Source organism: Dama dama, chromosome 8, assembly GCF_033118175.1.
Source record: "Dama dama isolate Ldn47 chromosome 8, ASM3311817v1, whole genome shotgun sequence".
NCBI lineage: Eukaryota > Metazoa > Chordata > Mammalia > Artiodactyla > Cervidae > Dama > Dama dama.
The window spans coordinates 34,889,293-34,913,600 of NC_083688.1; the positions used below are offsets into that span (position 1 = coordinate 34,889,293).

Consider the following 24,308-nt stretch of genomic DNA (forward strand, 5'->3'; position numbering starts at 1 on the left):
TCAAAGTAAATGTCAGTTAGAAATTTAAAAATGGACAGAAACAAAAAACTTAGACACAAACACACTAAGTGACATTTTATCAAGGAACTAATCTCTTCTTCCACTTAAAGGGTGCTTTCTGTTTTCTTATGGATAAAATGGAACAAATGGTAGTACTTATGATGCTATTGTATAAATTAAATGAGATACTATGTGTAAAGCACTCAGTCTACTAGTTAGAATGTAGAAAGTGCTTAATAAATTATAGATGATGTGGTGAGGTTGATGATGATGATGATGATATCTAAATTGAATTATACAACACAGTGTAGTAAGCCTTAATGTGTAACATAAACACTTAAATACAAAAAGCAAAAGATAGAACACATAGAGAAGTTAACTAACCTAAGAACTAAGGAATGACACAACTCGTAACAGAGAGAATTGAAGTCTTACCTGTCCCATGCAAGGTAGACTCTGCATCTTTGTATATCTGTCTATTGACATTCACATGAAATACTGATTTAGAGCCACACGTGGCAGGAGTTTACATTGATCCTATTAAATCTCTAATGTTACTTTTGGCTCATTTTACTTTCCAAGTGCTTTTAAAATCTTAACTTTTATCCTGTGTGTGAGCAACCACTGCTTTGTCCAGACTTGTGTCATTTTCAAAAACAGCAAGCACATTCTATTGTTTTATCCAACTCAGTGATGAAAAGGTCAAATATGAGAGGTATGTACAGAGGCCTTTGACACAGTGCTAGAACCAGCACATAAATCTAGGCCCACCAGGACATCAGTCGTTTTATCAAGGGTTCTGATACATGTGCCAGGCATCCACAGAGCCACACATCAGTGTCAGATCCCATCAGTGTTCTCCAGAAGCATATAAAAAAGGACCTAGTCAAGTTCTCTCTGATATCCAGATCATCCCTCCATAAGCTATAAATCTTCTTTAAAATAAGGCATGAAATTAGTGATATTCTCTTAATGTGCATTTAAATATATGTACTGATCTCCTATATACCCTAAGTGTTCCATAAAGCTAAAAGGTTAATTGAATTATAGTATGTCCATATGATGGGAGATAAATACAGCCCCCCAAAAAATCACATTTGTTTAATGTCACTTCAAAATGTACAGTATAAAATATGAAATATATCTGCTATGAAAATAGCAGATTATAAAACTATGTATTTTATTAATATATAAACTGTATATAAGTATATATATATATGTAATAACATCAAAATGCAAAGTTTATGGATGATATTTATCTTATTTTATATTTTCTGAATTTTAAATAGTTTGAATTTGAACATGTGTTAGAAGTAAAATCTAGAAAATCCATCTGAAATATTTAATTTAAATAACGTAGGTAAGAGAAGACCTCATTGAGAGGTGGCGTCTAGGAAAAACAAGAGAACAGGTGAACCATTTGACTACAAGATATCAAAGAAAGAGAGGTCCAGGGAAGAAAAACATAAAAATTCTAAGTGAGTCATGCACTTTGTTTATCTTCTAGAAACAGCAGGAGTGAGAGTGAGAGGAGTGAACCAGGAAGGGAATAGCAGGAGGTAAGGTTATGGAGGCCTGGAAGAGAGGACCAAATATTCTCAGATCTCAATGACCATTGAAAGGAACTTGGGCTTTTACTTTGAGAAAAATGGGAAGTTATTGGGATTTGACCTGGTAGTTAACTCATTGGAAAAGACCTTGATGCTGGGACGGATTGAGGGCAGCAGGAGAAGGGGACAACAGAAGATGAGATGGTTGGATGGCATCACCGACTCGATGGACATGAGTTTGAGTAAACTCTGGGAGTTGTTGATGGACAGGGAGGCCTGGCGTGCTGCGATTTATGGGGTCACAAAGAGTCGGACATGACTGAGCGACTGAACTGAACTGAACTGAAGAACATCATGTGACTCAGTGGTAAGAATCCACCTGCAATGCAGGAGATGCAGGTTTGACCCCTGGGTCAGGAAGCTCCCCTGGAGAAGGAAATGGTAACCCACTCCAGTATTCTTGCCTGGGAAATCCTATAGACGGAGGAGTCTGGCAGGCTATAGTCCATGGGGTCACAGAAGAGTTGGACACAATTTAGCAAATAAACAGCACCACACCAGCTAATATATTGAGAAGAGATGGTAAAGAAGCCAGAGCAGAAACTAGGACACCAGTTTGGAGGTTATTGCATTAATCCAAACAAGAAATAATAGTGGTTTAGTGATGTGGATGGTAGAAAATGATTGGACACTTAGATGTACTTTAAAGTTAGAATCAACTGGATATGCTAGTGAATTTAGATCTGGGATGTGACAGGAAAAGTGTTGCTGAGAATGACTTCAGAATCTAATGAATCTCTGAAAAGGTTGTGCTGTCATTGTCTGAGAAGGAGAAGGCTTTGCAAGGATAAATTTTTGGTGGGGGTGGGAAGATCAGGGATTACATTTTGGACATGTAAATATTCAAACTTTTGCTAATCATACAGGTATAGACATTTTACAAAGAGTTACAAGCATAAAACTGTTTCCACACGGTCCAGATATGTAAATTTTAGAGAGTTTAATGTATTATGATTATATCAGGGTTGACTGTGTTAAAATACATAAAATTTTTAGAGCATTCCTGAAAGGGCCACCACAACATAAGGCTGAACAAACTGGACACTGCAGACCTCCAAGGGAATATCATCTAAATAGACTACACTCTATCTAGGATGAAGGATGCTCTGGGATGTTCTTGGTAGCCCTGGCTGGTTCGTTATAAGTGCTCGTAAATCTACTGATTCTTATCATTATTATTGATTGCAAACAGTAGATATATCTAAATATATTCTTTTAAGTCTGCTAGTAAGGTCTTTAGTTCAGACTTCATCTTATATGTTTTGTATGACATTTGACATTGCTTGGAACTAATTCTATTCCTCAGTAGGGGGAATTCGACTTTATGTTCACAGCTATGAGCAGGGATAATTGAGGCTTTATAATTGCTTAATTTGATAGAAATCTTTGACATTATCAAATATGAAAGCTTCCAGTTTTTCAGGAAATTAACAAAAATTATTATAATGTGAATCATCATTATTATTGATAGTATGACTTTCCAAATCATAGAAAAAAAAAATCTAGGGAACATGTTGGTTTCTTTGCTATGGTTCTCTTTAAAGTTTGTCCCTGTTCGTTATAGTAGTCTACAGAAGTTTAAAACTATGCTGGGAGAATATAAAATATACAGAATAGTAGTATCATAGATAGCATTGTATCAGATCTTTCCATTCAATGAGAAATTAAATTACTTTAGTAAGAATTCCTTTAGTCTATTCACTTGACATATTATGTATTAGATTACTTCTGTCAGTAACTCTTCAGACTGAAGCGACTTAGCAACAGCTGCTGCAGCGACTCTTAAGATCACATGAGGCTATGGATGTAAATAAGTAGCAATCTTATATTCTAAATAGGTTGTCATCAAATTTCTCTTTGACACTGAAATTTGTGTACATCAGTCCATTCTCTTAGATTTTGTAGATAGAAACATCTGAACTCAACATGCTAATAGAGTACCTGGTTTCCTTTATTATGTATGATTTAAAGAGGTTTTGAAAAATGATACTCTTATTGGTTTTCCCACCTCACTTTCCCCAGGCTTCTATTTGTACCTGGGTTTTCTGCTATTATCATACCTATGCTAAACTGTGTTTACAGAAGACCTCAAAAGAATAAAAAATTTGCTAAATAGGCTGAGTGTTTTGAAACCTTTGCAATTCTGTGTGCCACACTAACTGGTCAGTCTATCAGCTAGTCCTCTGTAATCCTGTCTGAGGTGGTCATGGACTTGAAGATAACTGTGTGCTCCGGTGATCATAGATTTGTCCTAGGCTGTTGAACCTATGGGGAAATGGTGGATAGAAGTGTTGAAGAATGAACTTGATATATTTCACCCTTCTGTCAAAAATTACTCTTGATCACATGAATAGGTATGTTCCTCTCAATCCTTTGGCTTAGGTTGCTTGAAATGAATAACATGATGCTAATTATAAAAATGTTAATGAGGTTGACACTCCTTACTCCTTTTTCAATACAGTAATTAGTAAAACAATTAAACACCAAGTCTTGATTTAACTTGCTGCTAGGTGAAGTGAAGTGTTAGTCACTCAGTTGTATCCAATTCTTTGTGACCCCATGGACTGTACCCCACCAGGCTCCTCTGTCCATGGGATTTTCCAGGCAAGAATGCTGGAATGGGTTGCCATTCCCTTCTTCAAGGAATCTTCTCAAAGCAGGGATCGAACCCAGGTATCGAACCCAGGTCTACTGCATTGCAGGCAGATTGTTTACTGTCTGAGCCACCACGGAAGGTGAAGAATTCCATATATATATATATATATATATGTATGTATGTGTGTGTGTGTGTGTGTGTATATATATATATTTAATTTTTAAGTTTGTCTTTCTAGTCAGTGAAAATACCTATTCAATTTTTTTCTGAAGAGCAAAATCTATAATGATAAAGTTTCCATTCAATAATTAGCTTTCAAATCATTAAGATAGGAAGATTGAATTAAGACTATATGAAAATGTAAAGTAAGTCTATAGAACAATTTGTGAGGATAAATAAACACATGACAGTGAGAACTGTCAGATAGGAATAAGGGAAATATTAACATCTGATAAAAAGAGCAATTTCACATTACATTAATACCATTAAAACCTACTAATATATCATTTGTTGGAATCATCTTGTGACTTTACTATCATAAGGGTGATTTATAAGTATTTAAATTTGAAAATAAAGGCTATGTATTTTCTAGGACTCTGGGGGGGAAACAAAAATGCAAATTAATGGAAATATATTCACAAATCAGAGTAAACACTGAAAATGAGAGATTGCTAGATTTTCACATTGTTTAATTCTGTACGTTTAGTTACCAAGCAGCTGATCAGATCTAATTGTCACAAAATATGGCCATGATGTTAGTAGAGTTTGGAATTATATGCCGAAGTATCATACTTTTATCTATATGCTTTGTTGTCTTGGATACATTATCCTTGGAATCCTTGGAATTGCTTTTTAAAAATGGGTTTCTATACCTCATCACAGACTATAAAATCAGCATTTTGCACAAGCTACTCACATGTCAACACTAACTTTTAGGAATCATACCCTGACACCTTCTTCTACCTTGCAAGTCAAATCACATCTCTTCAAAGCTCAAAAATCTTGACCAACACCATAACACCTATGCAGAGTAAATGCCAACCAAGACTTTCAAGATGCTTTATAAGCTCATACTTCAACAACTATTTCTATGCAGATTGCTCAAGGGACCATAAAGTATTCATTATGGCCCCAAAGAGTTGTGCACATCCATGTCTCTGTCATTGTTTAGGTTAACCTTTCAGCCTGGAGCTCTTCTCCCTCCTCCTCCTTTTCTGCTGGATAAACAAGACACCCAAGCGCAATTGAAATGCTTACCCCCTATGGAGATATTTTTTAAAATCTTTTTTTCTCTACATTATGCATACCCATGTTTTTTATTATCATATTTATTTGCCTGTATTCCTGCCTATTTCCTGGTCTTTGAAAGCTCCTTGAGGGCAGAACACCGACTTATTTGTCTTTTAATGGTCTGGTCAAGAAAAGGAACTGGTTTAGTGTAGACTTTCAAAAATGTTTCACTTTCCTTTTTTGAAATATATGGTCATAAAAAAGATACTGTTCTCTCACTCTTTCTCCAGTAAATGTAGTGTTAAGAGGTCAAGAATGCCAGTTTTTAAAAGAACTGAAAGAAGACTCCAAGGATGTAACGGCATCACCTTTTAGCTAGGGGCAGTTTGGGGATATAATCTTTTATGGTCGCCAGTGGCTTTATATTTTGTAACTCTTCAACTATCCCAGCATATTACTTGCATAAGGCAGTACAGAGGTGCATATTAAATCCTGCCCTTGCTGTCAGGCAGTTTCACAAACAAGCAAAACTTCCAACATGAATTTATGACTTAAAATTATCAATGGACATGAATTTGAGTAAATTCTGGGAGTTGGTGATGGACAGGGAGGCCTGAAGTTCTGCAGTCCATAGGGTCACAAAGAATCAGACATGACTGAGTGACTGAACTGAAGTGAACTGAAAATTATCAAAGAGACTCAGGGATTCTAGCTGCTAAAAAAGAATACAAAAGCTACATTTTTTAATAACATCTGCTGGACAAGCATAAAAGATTAAATTTAGTCCTATTTGTTAACATCTCAGTCACTTCAATTGTGTCTGACTCTTTGCGACCCCATGGACTCTAGCCCACTAGCCTCATCTGTCCATAGGATTTCCCAGGCAAGAATACTGGAGTGGGCTGCCATTTCCTCCTCCAGGGCGTGAGCATGAGAATGATGAATAATGGATTGACAAACAGAGGTGACTGCCTGTGAATTGAAATAACACTTATATGCAATAATCAGCACTCATTTTTTAATTATTTGTTAAAATGAGAGAAATGCTTTTTAAAATTTTTGTTTTGTAGTTAAGAGATCTTCAACTGAGTCAGAATGACAGGAAATGGAAATATTAATTTAAATAACTATGCTCTGACTAAACTGAATAGAAACATCAGGTTCTTATTTTTAACTAGTGGATTTTCCCAAATAGTTTTAAAAGAATTGTCACAATAAATAATGAAAACAAAAATGATGTAGTTGATTGAAACATGGAGATTGGCAGATTTTGACGGCATTGACAAAGGCTAAGGGCCGCTAAGTGTTTCGTGCATTTACATAAGCTAGTGTCTAGTTTCTCTTTTTTCCTGTCCTCCTTTTAAAAACAAACTACTGGAGAAGTAGTTTATAAAATGAAGTGACACTAAAATATTATTGACATATACAGTTTCTTTTCCCCATGGACTCAGGCATCCCATGGCACGGCTCATCTGAGAATAGAGGACAGAAAGAAAGTTTTGAATAAGACAGTAAGCCATAGTTAAAGTATTAGCATTTCTGTTGGGACACAAACAATAAGAGGCCACATTTATTCTCTCCACTGGGATGCTCTGGGCAGATCTCATTTTGGGTGTTGTGTAGATAAATCATATATGGGGAACATAATGGACTTCAGAACTACCAGGCTTTACACTGGGAATGATCCACCACAGCCTGGCTTTGTCTACCTCTTTCTTCTTGAGCTGGGGGTGGGGAGTGACTATTGAAAAAATCATATATATTGACTTCTTTCTTTAAACATATAGAGGGTGAACATCATATATAACATAACCAAAACCTTTTCCCTGAATTAAGCCTGAATTTTCTTAGAACAGTATCCATTTCTGCTTCAGCTTAATTCCAATATTTCTCATAGTTCCTGATATGTAGATACAGATGCTATTCAAGAAATACTTATGAATAGATGGATGAGAGGAAAATAGGAAAGAAAAATTAGCAGATTTTCCCCCCCAGTTCTGGATGAATAATTACTAAGGAGACAATTCTGGGCAACAAAAATGTTGGGGAAAAAAAGCTAAAAACAGATTTTTTAAAAAAATATTAGACATAATAGTCCCTAAAACTACCTGCATCACATTGCCAACTTGTGTCCAACTCTGCGACACCATGGACTGTACCCTACCAGGAGTCTCTGTCCATGGGATTCTCCAGGGAAGCATATTGAAGTGGGTTGCCATTTCCTTTTCCAGGGGATCTTCCTGACCCAGAGCTCAAACCTGCATCTCCTGCTTGGCAGGAGGATAGTTTACCTCTGAGCCACCTGGGACGCTCCCTAAAACTACATTACTCAGTTGTCTGCAAGAATCAAATGAAGTTAGCCCAAGTGCTGTGTATCACACAGTTTTGAAAACCAAAAACTGAACTGCTGAATGCCTGAATGGATATCAAAAGGCTCAGAGCTCTAGAAACAGTGAAACGAAGGACAGGGCAGAAGGAGCACCCATTGATTCAGGAGCAGCAGATTCAATTCACGGTCCTCCAGCATACTTGTCATTGTAGAACTTGACATGTGTGGGCCAAGTGATCACCTTCATTTGGTTACTAAAAGGGACAGAGGGAATCTAAGTCAGAGTAAAACCCTGGAAAAGAAGCATTGTTAGGTTCCTCTTTTAGGAGTGATTAATATTTTTGTTTTAATATGAGTGAAAAATGAAAACTACCAAATAAAATGTTTTAACAGTACATAGACATCGCAGTTAAATTATTAATATTTAAAACTACTGTGTGTGTGCAGGCACTATATCACTTATGCCCAACGAAATGGGTCTTGCCATCACATTTTGATAAGAATCATAAACAAAATTTCTAGTAATACTTCTTTTATATTAAATATGAGAGTACGCCTTGAAATGGTAAATTGAAACTGCAAGAATAAGAAGATTAAAAAATATGTAATCCATTTAAAGGGGATCCATTGAAGATGTTAATATGTCTAATGTTACTCAGCACATTTTAACAGCTACAGATAGTTGTTCATTAACAATAAATAAAGCTAAATATTTTATTGGAACCAAACACTATTAGAGAAGTCATAGATTAAAGAATAGATCATCCTCTGCTTCAGACAATTAACAGACTACTTAATGGGCCAATTTAAAGGATTTTCACATATCTAAAGAAAGACATCAACATTAACCACTTTCTCAAAAAAGTTTGTACTCAGAAAAAGTTTGCAATGCTTTCCATTTTGTCTCACAGTCCTTTCTAATTTCCGCTGGTATAAATCAATTTAGATTTATTAGCTTTATACAAAAGAACTCCAGTCAGTTTTTAATAATAATTATCATTATCACTGATTAAAGTTATATTGTTCAGGCCAGATGGAGTTCTTTTCCTGTCAGCTAGAATGAGCTTGCATTATGTAGTTATAATGTGTTTGGATTTAAATAAACAGATGGCGGAGTGACAGGATATTGTATGCTGGTGATGTCAGTAGCAGTGCTTCACAAACAGAATTGCTTTAAATAAACTCCTTTGGGGCCAGGATCTTGATACTTATGACTGTGGCTGGGATTGAGCTTAAGTATTGTATTAATTTGAAAATCGTGCTGTTCACTTGTGGAAGAGTAGACCAGTAGAATGGTCTGAGGGTCAGCCTTTGAAAGGGTATCTGCTGAATCTGTCTGTTAACTGAATAAGTCTTTAACATGCTAGATCCATACAGTCTCATAAAGAGAGACAAGAACAAACAAACAAACAAAAATGCCCCAGTTGTAAGAACTTCCACATCCAAAAGGAAATAAAAATTAAATAAAAGGAAGGGTTAAAAACTGTGGGTCAAGGAAAGATGGAAACCTTTGATATAACCTTATTCCATAATTTTTACAATGTATTTAGCTATGTTAAAATGAACATCTTGAATAGGCGTGTAGCCATTCACAATTTATATTAGAAAATTAACAATAAAGGTTAATAGTGTGTTATAGAAAAGATTTTATCTTTGATAAATTTTTGTGTCCACTTTTCCCAAAAGATAAAACCATTCCATATTCTTGTACTCAAAAAAGTTTGGAGTGAACCTATGAAATTCAACAGCAAACTTCAAGGAGAGTCAGTACACATGATTTCTTCTAGTTAATATTCTTTTGTTGTGATTGTAGGGAATTTTTCTGTGGGACAGCTTTTTTCACTGAGGCCAGTACCCATAGTAGCATCATCATTAAAAGGAAAATGAGGCCACAGGAAATAAAGGCTGATCTTTGAGAAAGAAAGTAGTATCAATAAAAGTTTTAGAAGAGGATATTAGAAAAATAATTGAAATTAAACTTCCCCAAATAAACGAATTCTTTTAAATGCTTGAAATATTTATATAAAGTGTTGGTTTGCAAATTGGCACCTGTACATAAAAGGCAAGGAGAGGTGGAAGAAAGAGGCAGCCCACACTGGATTTGTAGGTGACAAGTTTCATAAGCTAGGGGACTTAAGTATGAGACTTGTCTTGGGCAGCAGCAAGATAAGTAGATTTCAGCATCCGCTTGTCAGAGTCTTAAAAGTTTGCATCAAGGTCTTAACTAAATTTGGTCACTTATTCAGTCCAGATGGTCTCAACAACACCTTTCTCTCTCAAGGCTATGTCCTTGAAACAGCTGCTAGCATGACGATAGTCAGAGGGACATACATTTCAAGGACAGCGGAGCAGGTGAGAAGCCTCTGATCGCCCAGGTTCAGCTTACAGGTCAACTCAGACACAACCTCCGAATGTCCTCCTCCATAGGAATATAGCTAATATTGTTTCATAACTATAAATGGAAAATAACCTTTAAAAATTGTGAATCATTGTGGCATACACCTGAAACTTATTAATAGTGTACATTAATTATACCTCAATAAAAAGTTTTAAAAAGATGAAGTGCAAACTGATGGTTACCCAAGGGGAAGGGGGAGGGATAAATTAGGAGTTTGATATTAAAATATACACACTACTATATAAAAAACAGATGACAAGCCAGGACTTTCTGTATAGCGTAAAAGTGATACTCAGTATCTTGTAACAACCTATGATGAAAGAGAATGTAAATATATATATACATACGTGCACACACACATACACACACTTATTTGTACAACTTAATCTCCTTGATGTACACCGGAAACTAATACAACATTGTAAATCAGCCATATTTCAATAACTTTTTAAAGATACAAAAGACTTTTGACAAAAAGATATAATCTAAATTATGTAAACAACCTTTTTTCTGAAGGTTTATCCTATGTTTGTAATATATTTTTGTTTTCATCGACTCCACCTTCTTTTACACTGTTGATTTAATCCTTAATGTTTGTTGATATTAGTGGGCTGTGAACTTTTGAATTTATATCGAGTAGAATAGATCAGTAGAATAAAAATATTCAGTAGTTGAAGTAAAGCTTATTGCATGTAAATATTTACTTCTGGCTATCCAGGAGCATTCACAAAGTCATGTATTTCCTTTTCTTGTAATAACGGTGAGAGGATTTTTGAATATCAAGAGATTGTATTTCTCTGCTTCATATGTATTTGACATTCAAATTTTGCTACTTAAGTGGGCATTTTATGAGCTATGTTTCAACTCTAGTATGACATAAAAATCCACATAAAGAAGTAGGAATATTTCCTTTGAGATGTTAGCTCCCAGTCAGAGTGAAAGATTAAAGATGATAATACACACGTGCTTTTTCCTACTCTACAGGTGGACGTTGCCATAAGTCCTGTACGGGCCGATGCTGGGGACCCACGGAAAATCATTGCCAGACTTGTAAGTGTTCAACAGTGGGAAACATAGGCGTGAAATGGTCACGTAATTTTAATAACTGAAGCTCTTCACACTTCTGCTTATCAGAAATCTGAAAATGAGCTTTGCTTCTGTGTGGTAGACCAGTTTCTATGTAAGTCAACTGCCTAATTTCATTGCTTTCAAGTGAAACATCATCATTTCTTATATGTCTTTGTGGTTTCTAGATTAATGATACAGCACAGATGTGGTGATATTAACATACATCAGAGGAAGTAGGAAATCCAAATGTATACAATATGATAATTAACTGAATTTCAGGTTAACTGACTATTTCAGTGTTTTTCCCAAATATTAACCTGACTATCCATTCACTGGAGAAAGAAAAAAGGAAAAGGATACTGTGTACCCACTCTGTTCTTGGCACAGAGATAAAAACTGTGTGAATTATAAACATAGATTCGCTATGAAACACAATGTATCTTGCCCTTAGTGTATATTATCTTTTGTATTAGTTCTTAAAATAAGTATGAGGATCATCATCACTGCTAAGATATTTGAAAACAAACTTTACTGAACATAAAGACAAATATCTAATGTTTTAACATTCCTAAAGCTGTGATGCTTAAATCAGTACTGAACTTTTGCTAAGCTTAAGGATAAATGTTTTCTTTTAAAAGGAAACACAAAGTGCTCCACATAAATGGTAAAGAATTTTCTTCCTGCTATAATAATAACAGCTGAAATAATAAATGGAAAAGAGTGTGGAGGCTATTTCAAATGTATTTCTTTTTTTAGCATAGAAGACACAGAAAATATTATTTAAAAAGTTGAACATACAAATATTAGATATTGTGGAAATTCCTTATACTGTTGGATGAAAGTGTAGACTTAAGTTATTTAAGAAAAGCAATGTTTTATGGCAGCAATGTTTTGGCAAGAATTTTAAGCAGGATTCTAAAGTAATATTGGATTACTGTGTGAAATGCATTCACTGTGACATTGGACAAAATGTTTTAATGGCATCCTACAAATACAAGAGAGCCTCACTCTGCATGTCCAAAGCAAAGAATAATTATTCAGCAGACAATGTTAATAATACCAAAGGTTAAGAAGTCCTGTAATAGGTAATTAATCCAGGCTGGGCCAATCAGATTCTCTTTCTAGAGAATCTGAACTTGGGATCGACAGGTGCTGGTTACACCACCTTAGAAACTTAAAGAGAGATTAAACTTAGCTGAGATGTCTGTTTTGGAGCCATGTGTATTAATGAGAAGGAGAAATAACCAGTCCTCAGTGACACCGAAGAATTAATCAGCCATGTAGAGGCAAGGGATAATTGGAGAGAGAAAGATTTTGACCTTTTTTGCTTCCTTGTTCTCTGGTCTTCCTGATGTCCACATGTACTTCTTTCTTTGAGGACCTTAATAAATGCAATATTCTAATACATTTGAATTAGTTTTGTTACTTGCCACCAAGTTGGGGTGGTAGGGAGTCTTGAGTAAGACTGTTATCAAGCCATAGCTCATGTTATCAAATCATCAGTCACACAGTCATTTAATTCACCTAATTTTCCAGCATGGAAATTAAGCTCACTATAATAACATAAAATTGGCTTAATGGTCACTGTGCCTACTTCACAGAGTCTATCAAATTTAAATTCCACAAACATTTACTTATATCTGATACATGCAAACTCAAATTTTAGAATAGTATTCATTTGCATGGATTTTTACAATTTATAAAATATTTCCATTTTAAAATTTATTTTCACAATATTTCTATTATTTAAAGAAGTCAGTTATCATTAACCTCATTCCACAATCGGGAAATGTAAACAGAGGAAACATTTAAGAGAGTTGTTAAATTTACGCAGGTAATACCTGAGATTTTGACCTAACTGTCCTGAACCCAAGAATAATACTGGTTCCTGTATACCATATTGCATAGCAGTTTAGGGGACAAGGACACTGGATTTATAGTCAGCCAGATGATAAAAATCTCAGTTGTTTCCACTTTCTAGCATTAGAAAGTGATTTAATTTTTAAACCTCAGTTACCATATCTATAAAATGGAGATATTAAACTTACCTCAGAGGGTTACTTCTTTGGAATCAAATTCAATACAATAATAATGTGGTTTATATGTTTAAGTGTTTTTGTTGTATACTAAGGACCTAGTAAATAATAGATAATATTATAATAAACTAAAAGAGATACTGTTAGAAAACTTAATCCAACTTAAATCTGAGTGAATGCATGTAGGAGCAAAACTTCAGACCACTTCTACCCTGTGAATGATACTGACGTAGATGACTGGAGAATAAATAGCAAAAACACTGGAGTGAAGAGAAGGATGCTTGCCTTTATCACTCACTTCTGTTCTCTGTTTCCTCCTTTGAGTCACTCGAAAGATAAATTACATATCCATATTTATAGAGCCCAGCATCCTGAGGCAAAATGTATTTTGGAAGTACTCAAAGATGTATTTATTGTAAGACCTGAAGTCTAGAAGTACGATCAGAAATTTTGAGAATAGACCTTATGAGAGATTCTATAGAGATATTAGACATCTAGAGAGCTCATGGCAAAGTGACATCCTTGATGAACTTTTTTTTCCAAAGAAATGTAAAATTTTCCTAGCTTACTTTAGATTACTGATAGCCCTTCTGCTAGTTAAAATATATTACTTACCCTTACAATATTTTGGCCACCTCATGTGAAGAGTTGACTCATTGGAAAAGACCCTGATGCTGGGAGGGATTGGAGGCAGGAGGAGGAGGGGACGACAGAGGATGAGATGGCTGGATGGCATCACCAGCTCGATGGACATGAGTTTGAGTAAACTCTGGGAGTTGGTGATGGACAGGGAGGCCTGGCGTGCTGCGAGTCATGCGGTCGCAAAGGGTCGGACACGACTGAGTGACTGAACTGAACTGAACACCTACTTCAGATGTACTTATCTCTGAGCCCTGATTAAACTTTTTAAAAATCAGAAAACAGGCTGGGCAAATTTTTGAAAATATCCTGCTTTTATTGACTGAGCATACAAAAATGAATTTTAGGATCTTTTAGACATCATCTTTATCATTTACAGATGATTTCTTTCCTTACGACTGAAACAAATTCACTTCAGTGAGGGTTTCTCTGGAGGTATTCAGTTTCATATTTGTCAACTATTTCATTACTTTTTGAATAATTACTCTTTGATATTTTGCATATATTAGGAAGAAAGGTAAAATATTTAAAAGCTCCACACCTTAGCCAAGGACACTGACCTCAAAATACATATTATTCGCCCCATTATATCAATGCTGACATCCTCCCACTGGATTTCCTCCTAAAACAGCAAATATGCCAGGAATGATTCTCTGTGTCACTAAATGGTAAGAAGTCACAGTAAAGACAAGTAATTCAGGTCCTAGGAAAACAAGTCCATGATAATGAATGACTTGTGAAGATGAATGAAGTGAAGAGTGGTGATTTAGAGTGAAAACATCTCTGAGCAGAGATATGGAAAAGCAAAAATGGTGATGATATCGATGATAAGTTTGAGGGAAGGTCTGTAGGATTCAGAAGTTTTAAAAAGAAGAAATGAGGAAGAGGTTTGAGGTTTTGTTTTTAATAGATTTTGCGAAGTGGGACGAGAGTGTTAATAAATGGACAGCTTAGTATTGTAGGTGGGCAAAATCTGCCACCCTAAAATGTGTCTCTTTGGTATGAGGATTAATTTAGGCTGACTATTTTTAAGGCTTGGAAAACTTGGAAAACTTTGATCTTTCCCCTAACTTCCTAGAAAAGTGCAGATAAATAAGCTATCCCATGAAGGGAACTGTGCCCACGGACAACCATAGCATGAACTAGGTGTGTTTGATGAGGAGGCACTTTGCAGTCTGTTTGTTAAAATTCCTCTGAATCCCACTGTCTCTGTGTTCCAAACATTCATTTTTCTATCTCCATCTCAATTGGCTTCATCACCTTTGAAGTCCCAAATTACTTTTCCCAACATCCTGCTTTGTCTTTAGCTGAAAATTGTTTTTAAAGTGAGAGTTTTGGCCATTTTGGCAAGACTCAGTTTTATTGCATTTCTCCCATGCATACATGTTATTAATCTTTTATTTGACTTTCTCCTGTTAAGCTGCCTCCTGTCAATATAATTTGTAAGCCAGCCAGAAGAATGTAGAAGGGTAGAAGAATTTTTCTTCTCAGCACTTTGGACAACAGTTCACCATGCATACCTATAAAATTTTTAATTTTTTAGCAAAATTTAGTAACATGTTGCAACTTCTTTTGTATCCTGCTTTGGTTGTTACAGTTAGCTTTGATTGCATATTGAATAATGCAAATGTGCCATTTTCCTCTATGACATTTGATAACCTTCATACTGTAAACTCTGAAGCCAGCAGCTATTTTAAAAATGTTTTTTTCTAAAATGTTTTAAAAATTAAAATATTTCTAAACAAATTCCTTAAAAAATTTAGAAAATCTAAAGAATTTTGTAAATATTAAAGCAAGTAAATTGTTCTTGTAGAATCAAACCAGGTGTTCCATCCTGTTTTACTCAGGAGTCTGATTTTCTAAATTAGCTTAAATTCATTATTTTAAGATCCTTTTTGATGTTAGAGTATCATGACTATAAACCTAACAGAAATACTTCTCACATAGTTGTAAAAGGTCAAAATAGAACTTATGAAGGGTACTATGGGCCTGCATTGTACGTGGAGCCGTGACTCAAAAGTTGAAAGTGCTTTTAAGCTCAGTTAAATCGTGGCCGCATTGCTCCACAGCACAGCTTAAGTAAATTGATTCAGTGGATTAATGTACTCATGTCAGGGGAAACAAACTTATCTGCTGTGTGAAGTCTGAAGCTTATAGTAGTATTATTTAGTAGGCTTACTGGTAAGAGTGACAACTCTCTCTCTTCCTAAGAACTGAGTCCTAAGGTTTGTGCTGGAAGGTTTAGGTGTGAAAGAGACTAAGCTTTAAGAAATAAATAATAATGATTAAAGGAACAAAGTTATCTCTGTCCCTGCAAGATATATGAATCACACTTATCTCATTTAAAATAGATACTGCATGTTCTTTTTTATCTTTAAGCACAGTATCAGGCCAGCTTTCTCCAGTCTCCTATTATCAGCCTGGGTGGTTATTACATTTTCCGCATTTCTTTTGTCATCTCAGTTAGGAACTGTGCTTGGGAGGATGAGGCAGGCATAGATCAAAATATTACAGTTTGATTCTCCCAACCTTACACGTTTTACATTAAAGCAGTTATAATTGTCCTTAACTGCAGGTTGTATAAGTCAAATTTTCTCAGCTGATTACCACTCAATATATTCTTCAGTTCCTAGTTGCTTTATAAGGGACACTTCTTGCTTAGAAACTAATTGAAAAATGTAAGTGCACTTGACAATATGTTAAAACATTCTTGCCTTTTAAACCAAAATGTCACAGAAAAAAAAAAAAAAAAGAGGAAATGAATGCTTCAGCTTGTTCATTAAATTGATTAATGAAAAGCATTATTTTAACCAAAGGAAAACTTCTAGAGGAATTCACCTTTTACTTCTACAGTATTCTTCCTAGCTAGGTTATCTCAAAATCTTTTTTTTTAATTAAAATAAAATAGCATTGAAATTAATACAAACAGTATCTTTGTTCTAGTGCAGATAATTGTGAATAGAGAGTATTATGATATTGGCAAAATAAAAGCTTGTGCCAAAAAACACTTTATGTTATTTATTGTTTCTGTACAAACTATATAGAACATGCTAGGAGAAATTAGAAATTATTTAGCATTTTTCTCATTTATTATACTTGTGCACACAAAATTACTTTCAGTAGTTGCAATATATTAAAACTTTAGTTTAATAATAGGAAGAAAACCTTGGTCTGGCTTATGGATTCTATTCAGTTCTAGGGTGAAATTTAGAAATAGCTAAACTTGCTTTTATTCCTTCTAAAATATGTTTGGAACTTCTTTGAAATGAATGTTAAAATATAAGAAAAATATTATATATGTTTCTTCCTCAAAATTTAAGCAAGGAAATGTAGCAACTTGAAACTAAATTGCATTTTTTTCCCATGAAATTTCCAATTTTCCTGTGGATAGTAAAATCAAAATGGCAAACTATTAAAATAATATACTAATTATTCTCACGTAACATGCATACAGTTTGTCTAAAGTGTAATTGTGTTTACAATATTTCTGTAACAAACCCTTTTTAAAGAGAAGGTATAATGCAGTAAATAAATATCCAATTAGAGCAGAGAAAAGCAAGTGGGAGCTAATGAAGAGAAAAGAAGTGCTGAGCCAGCAGGCTCAATCAATCAGGATAACAGAAAGCCTTTGTTGAAAGCCAACATCTTTAATTAAAACCCTTGTATTTTACTAATAACTTTGCATGTCCATAACCCTTCCTATTGATTTCAATTATTTCCTTATTTTGGGATTAGTAGTTTCTGGAGATATTGTAAAATTAAGGGAAGCACTACTAATATGCTGTTTATTTTGCTGTACATTGATAATATTTGTTGTAATTGGATGATCTTTGTCAAAGATTTAAAGAAAGTGATGTTCATTTTAGTTATCTGAAATGCTCTTTATAATACAATTTAATGTGATTCAGGGAATATCATTTAAAGCCATGCTAAAGGCTCAAGGGGTAAAAAGAAATATACAAAATTGTGCCTGTTCTCTGGAAATGCTCTGGGTACAAGACAAAGCCAAGGAGTGTTTGAAAAGATTGGAAAGAACACTGAACTGAGGACATCAGATGATGAGACATTTAGTCCTATTTCTAAACTAACTGAGATTCAAGGAATTCAGTTTTCTCAAGTTCCCTTATGGACCAAATAAAAGTTTGAACAAAGATGATTTTTATACATGCTTTTCTGCATAGTTATGATGTTTGCTCTATACAGTCAGCAAAAACAAGATTGGGAGAGAGCTGACTGAAGCTCAGATCATGAACTCCTTATTGCCAAATTCAGATTGAAATTGAAGAAAGTAGGGAAAACTGCTAGACCATTCAGGTATGACCTAAATCAAATCCCTTACAATTATACAGTGGAAGTGACAAATAGATTCAAGGGATTAGGTCTGATAGACAGAGTGCCTGCAGAACTATGGACGGGGTTCATGCCGTTGTACAGGAGGCAGTGATCAAGACCATCCCAAAGAAAAAGATATGCAAAAGGCAAAATGGTTATCTGTGGAGGCCTTAATAATAGCTGAGAAAAGAAGAAAAGTGAAAGGTAAAGGAGAAAAGGAAAGATATACCCATTTGGATGCAGAGTTCCAAAGAATAGCAAGGAGAGATGAGAAAGCCTTCCTCAGTGATCAATGCAAAGAAATAGAGGAAAACAATAGAATGGGAAAGACTAGAGATCTCTTCAAGAAAATTAGAGATACCAAGGGAACATTTCATGCAAAGATGGGCACAGTAAATGACAGAAATGATATGGACCTACAGAAGCAGAAAATATAAGAAGAGGTGGCAAGAATACACAGAAGAACTGTACAAAAAAATCTTCACGACCCAGATAATCACGATGGTGTGATCTCTCACCTAGAGCCAGACATCCTGGAATGTGAAGTCAAGTGGGCTTTAGGATGCATCACTTACAAACAAAGCTAGTAGAAGTGATGGAATTCCAGTTAAGCTATTTCAAATCCTAAAAGATGATGTTATAAAAGTGCTGCACTCAATATGCCAGCAAATTTGGAAAACTCAGCAGTGGCCACAGGACTGGAAAAGGTCAGTTTTCATTCGAATCCCAAAGAAGTGCAATGTTAAAGAATGTTCAAACTACCACACAATTGCACTCATCTCACATGCTAGCAGTGTGATGTTCAAAATTCTCCAAGCCAGTCTTCAGCAGTATGTGAACCGTGAACTTCTAAATGTTCAAGCTGTATTTAGAAAAGGCAGAGGAACCAGAGATCAAATTGCCAACATCTTTTGGATCATCAGAAAAGCAAGAGAGTTTCAGAAAAACATCTACTTCTGCTTTATTGACTATGCCAAAGCCTTTGACTGTGTGGATCACCACAAACTGTGGAAAATTCGAAGAGATGGGAATACCGGACCACATTACCTGCCTCCTGTGGATTCTGTATACAGTTCAAGAAGCAACAGTCAGAACTGGACATGGAACAGCAGACTGGTTCCAAATTGGGAAAGGAGTATTTCAAAGCTGTATATTGTCACCCTGCTTACTTAACTTCTATACAAAGTATATCATGTGAAATGCCAGGCTGGATGAAGCACAAGCTGGAATCAAGATTTGTGGGAGAAATATCAATAACATCAGATATGCAGATGACACCACCCTTATGGCAGAAGGTGAAGAATAAAGAACCTCTTGATTAAAGTGAAAGAAGAAAGTAAAAGAGTTGGCTTAAAATTCAACATGCAGAGAACTAAGATCATGACATCTGGTCCCATCACTTCATGGCAAATAAATGGGGAAACAATGACAGACTTTATTTCTTTGGGTTCCAGAATCACTGCAGATGGTGACTGAGGTCACTAAATTAAAAGACGCTTGACCTTGTAAGAAAAGCTATGACCAACCTAGACAGCATATTAAAAAACAGAGACATTACTTTGCCAACAAAGTTCTGTCTAGTTAAAGCTATGGTTTTTCTAGTAGTCATTTTGTGGATGTTAGAGTTGGACTATAAAGAAAGCTGAGTGCCAAAGAATTGATGCTTTTGAACTGAAGTGTTGGAGAAGACTCAGAGTCTCTTTTACTGCAAGGAGTTTTAACCAGTCAATCCTGAATGTCGGTCTTGAATATTCATTGGAAGGACTGATGCTAAAGCTGAAACTCCAATACTTTGGCCACCTGATGTGAAGAACTGAATCATTTGAAAAGACTCTGATGCTTAGAAAGATTGAAGGCAAGAGAAGGGGACAACAGAGGATGAGACAGTTGGATGGATGGTATCACCAACTCGATGGATGTGAGTTTGAGTAAGCTCCGGGAGTTGGGATGGACAGGGAAGCCTGGCATGCTGTAATCCATGGTGTCACAAAGTGTTGGACATCACTGAGCTACTGAACTCAACTGATGATATTTGCATGTGGGCACACACAGTGGTTAGCCATAGATATAAATGATACAGATTTATGCTCAGATATTTTGAGGAAATATTTTATGTTAGTTTTAGCCTATAGACAGTGATTTTGTATACTTGGAATGCTTGAGGCATTCACCTGGGCCACTACTACATGTGATAAGTCCCTACAGGTATTTTCTGGAACTGAGTCAAACTTGTGGCTGGACCAGCCCTTGTGGTTCTTGTTATAATTGCAAGATGTACCTCAGCAGTAACCATCAGGGAACTTTGAAAAAGCATGGTTTATTATTCACAGGTCAAGGAGGTATGGCAGGCTCAATAGCTGCCCAGTGAGGTCATAGGTAGAGAGAAAGTGTAGACCTGTAGCCCTGTCTTTGTTGGAGTGAGTAGAGGTTAGTACTTAGGGCTTTACAAGTTCACTCTTTACTGATCAATTTTAAATATAGCAGCAAGAATTTAGGTATGGAAACAGAAAAGTGAGGTCACTTAAAATGTCGGTTATCTGGATTACCAAAAGCTTTTTTCCTAAGAGGAGAACTTCAGGAGGAGGTACATTCTGGTTTCTTATCTAGGCATTTACTAGCATCTGTGTCATACACCTGGGATATGTTTGTTTGAGATGAATGTCTTAGAAGTGGATGTCTTAGCAATCAATGCTTCCTGGTGGCTCAGATGGTAATGAATATGCCTGCAATGCACGAGACCTGAGTTCAATACATGGGCAGAAAGATCTCCTGGAGAAGGGCATGGTAATCGACTCCATTATTATTGCCTGGAGAATTCCATGGACAGAGGAACCTGCAGGACTACAGTCCGTGGGGTCACAAAGAGTCGGACACAACTGAGCAACTAACACTTAGCAAACAAAAGCTTGTATGCCTGCTAAGCTGCTTCAACCGCACCCAACTCTGTGTGACCCCCATGGACTGTATCCCACCAGACTCCTCTGTCCATGGGATTCTCCAGGCAATAATACTGGAGTAACTTGCTATTTCCTCCTCCAGTGGATCTTTCCAACTCAGAGATTGAACCCACCTCTCCTGTGTCTCCTGCATTGGCAGGCAGGTTCTTTACCACTAGCGCCACCTGGGAAGCCACAATCAAAAGTTTAATGTCAGGCATTTACACTCCAGGAATGCAAACTGTGGGTTGGGTAGAAGCAGGTACCCTAGTAGTGAGATCAGAGAGAGTACTGCACATTTGAAGGATTATTGAGAGGACATTGAGAAGAAAAGTCAGAAATATCTGAAAATGTTATGATTAGAAGCATTCTGTGAGTTTTCCCTGGCAGTTCAGTGATTAAGAACCGACCTTGCAATGAAGGGGACTTGGACTCAATCCCTGGTCAGGGAACTGAGATCCCACATGCCATGGATCAACTAAGCCCATGCGCTGATTCTAATGAGCCCATTGGCCACAGCTAGAGAGTCTGTGCATCTCAGTCAAAGATCCCACAGCTAAGACTTGACCCAGCAAAAAAATAAATAAATGTAATAATTTTATTATGGCAGTAATAGCAATTTATTCTGAATGCTTTGTAGCAAAAGAATCGACTGTCATTAGAATAGCTATCTTTAACTATACAAGAGAAGATTTCAAAATGATCTACATGTGACATGAGAGTGTCCTCTAATTAATAGGAAACTCATTATAGTCACTGTTTGCTACTCTCATGATTAGGGAGTTGGGCAAGCCTGAAGAAAAATACCCTCCTTAGAGTTCTGCCTTGCATTAATCTGAGATACATCATCTATTTGCTGATTTAATTGGCTCAGCTGGAGGAAGAATTAAGTAAGTGGCACTGGGATGAGAAAGAAAAGAAGTGGATACTGGATACTTGTCAGTTGTGCTTATGTCAAGTAACATTTTTACTTGTTATATTAGAATACATGTGAATTCTCAAAATATCAGACATATTCCATTTCTCAAGTCAATAACAATTTTATTGATAATTTGAAAATTTATGATAGTATCATGGATACTTCTTGCCATTAACATAGATATTTTCAAGAGAAATAGTAACTATACTAATTTATGGTGAAGTAATAAAAGATAGACCCAGAGTATCATTTTCACATATCACTGATGATATTTATTTTGCAGTTATGCAAAGTCTTTTGCCCATGAATGTTTTTCTTAATGGAGCAGTTACAGCATTATGACTATAAGAATAACTGAGATTTTGCTCTGTTTTGAATATTACTTGAACTCAGATAACTGTTACCCCAAAAGATTATTTTTCTTAACAATGAGGATGTTGCATGTATTGAAGATGTATTTAATTTCATTGACTAGGGAAATGATGGAGATGAGAGACAGACTCTGACACAGGTAACTATGGATAGTTTAAAATAAAAATCAAACCACAATATTTTGCCAACAGAAAATATTTTACAAAGTCTACCAACAGAAAATTTAAATAAATGGGGAGTTACCACATTCCAAGATGAGGGGACCCATAAAATGAGGGGACTCATAGGATGAAAATGTCAGTTCTTCTAAAATTAAGCTTTAATTTAACCTTCAGTCAATTCTCAATGTTTTGCTTTTAATTGAACAAAAATAGCCTAAAATATTCATGGAAAATATATTTAATAAATTACCCCCACACTTAAAAGGAAGAGCTATGTAGAAGGACTTTTCCCAAGTATTTAAATGTTATAAAGTAGTAAATATGAAAATAGTATCACGTTAGTTCTGAATGGAATTAACTCAGTGGAATGTAATAGAAAGTCCAGGTGCAATATAAAGTCTATACAGTAATTTGGTTTCTATAAAGTTAGCATTTTAATGAAAAATATAGAGATTATTCAATAAATGGTGTTGGATCAAATGGTTCATTGTATGGTGAAAAAAATTAATAATAGGGGGTTTCCCCAGTGGCTCAGTGGTAAAGAATCCGTCTGCAATGCTGGAAACCCTGGTTCAATTCCTGGCATGGAAGATCCCCTGGCGACAGGAACGGCTACCCACTCCAGGTTTCTGGCCTGTAGAATTCCATGGACTGTATAGTCCATTGGGTTGCAAAGAGTTGGACACAACTGAGCGACTTTCACTTTCATGGAAAAAATAAGTTAGATCCCCACCATAAAACAAAACACGAGATTAATTGTACATTAAAGTTTAAAGGCATCAAAGAGACAATAGATTATAGATGGATTATAGACTAAAGGTTTCAAAAGCATGAAATAACTCAAAGTACTAGAAAAATATAGGTAAAAGTTATGATGACTTGTTTTTAAACATGACATAAAAGTTAGAAATTTTAAAAGAGGAAAGATTATTTTAAATACAATATAGTATTTTTATTTTTATAACAAAATATTTTAATAAAATTTTAAAGAATTAATATTTTTGGAAGAAATTTGTAAAAATGTTTTTCTTCACTTATAGTCAATTACATATTTCTTAAAACTAAGTATTTTCACAATTAGATTGTCAAAGTTAAAAAGAATGGTAATTCCTTTATTATTAAGGATTAAACATATCAGTGAGAGTTAAAAATATTATATGTAGACAGGCACAATCTCAATTACTGTCTTGAAAGGTTTTGGTTGTGTATTTTGTGCTGTCTTAACTGTCCTACTATCATTGAGCTATAATAGGCAGGTTGAATTATAGACACCCCCAAAGTTGACATTGGTTATTGCTACAATAGCAATTGTACAGAGATCAAATAGCCAACATCCATTGGATCATCAAAAAAGCATGAGAGTCCCAGAAAAACATCTACTTCTGTTTCATTGACTACGCCAAAGTCTTTGACTGCATAGATCACAACAAACTGTGGAAAATTCTGAAAGAGATGGGAATACCATACCACCTGACCTGCCTCTTGAGAAATCTGTATGCAGGTCAAGAAGCAACAGTTAGGACTGGTTGGAACAAGAGACTGTTTCCAAATCAGGAAAGGAGTATGTCAAGGCTGTATATTGTCAGCCTGCTTATTTAACTTATATGCAGAGTGTATCATGCGAAATACTGGGCTGGAAGAAGCACAAGCTGGAATCAAGATTGCTGGGAGATCATATGTGA

The 24,308-nt window shown here is 35.5% G+C and overlaps 1 protein-coding gene across 1 annotated transcript in view; it reads left to right on the forward strand.

The window, feature by feature from the left end:
* The window catches only part of ERBB4 (erb-b2 receptor tyrosine kinase 4), a 1,235,763-nt gene that overhangs the window by 866,570 nt on the left and 344,885 nt on the right, over positions 1-24,308 (forward strand). The window contains exon 5 of the mRNA XM_061147924.1: positions 11,148-11,213. Within this exon, the coding sequence (XP_061003907.1) occupies positions 11,148-11,213 (66 nt within the window). The remainder of the gene's footprint in view (positions 1-11,147; positions 11,214-24,308) is intronic.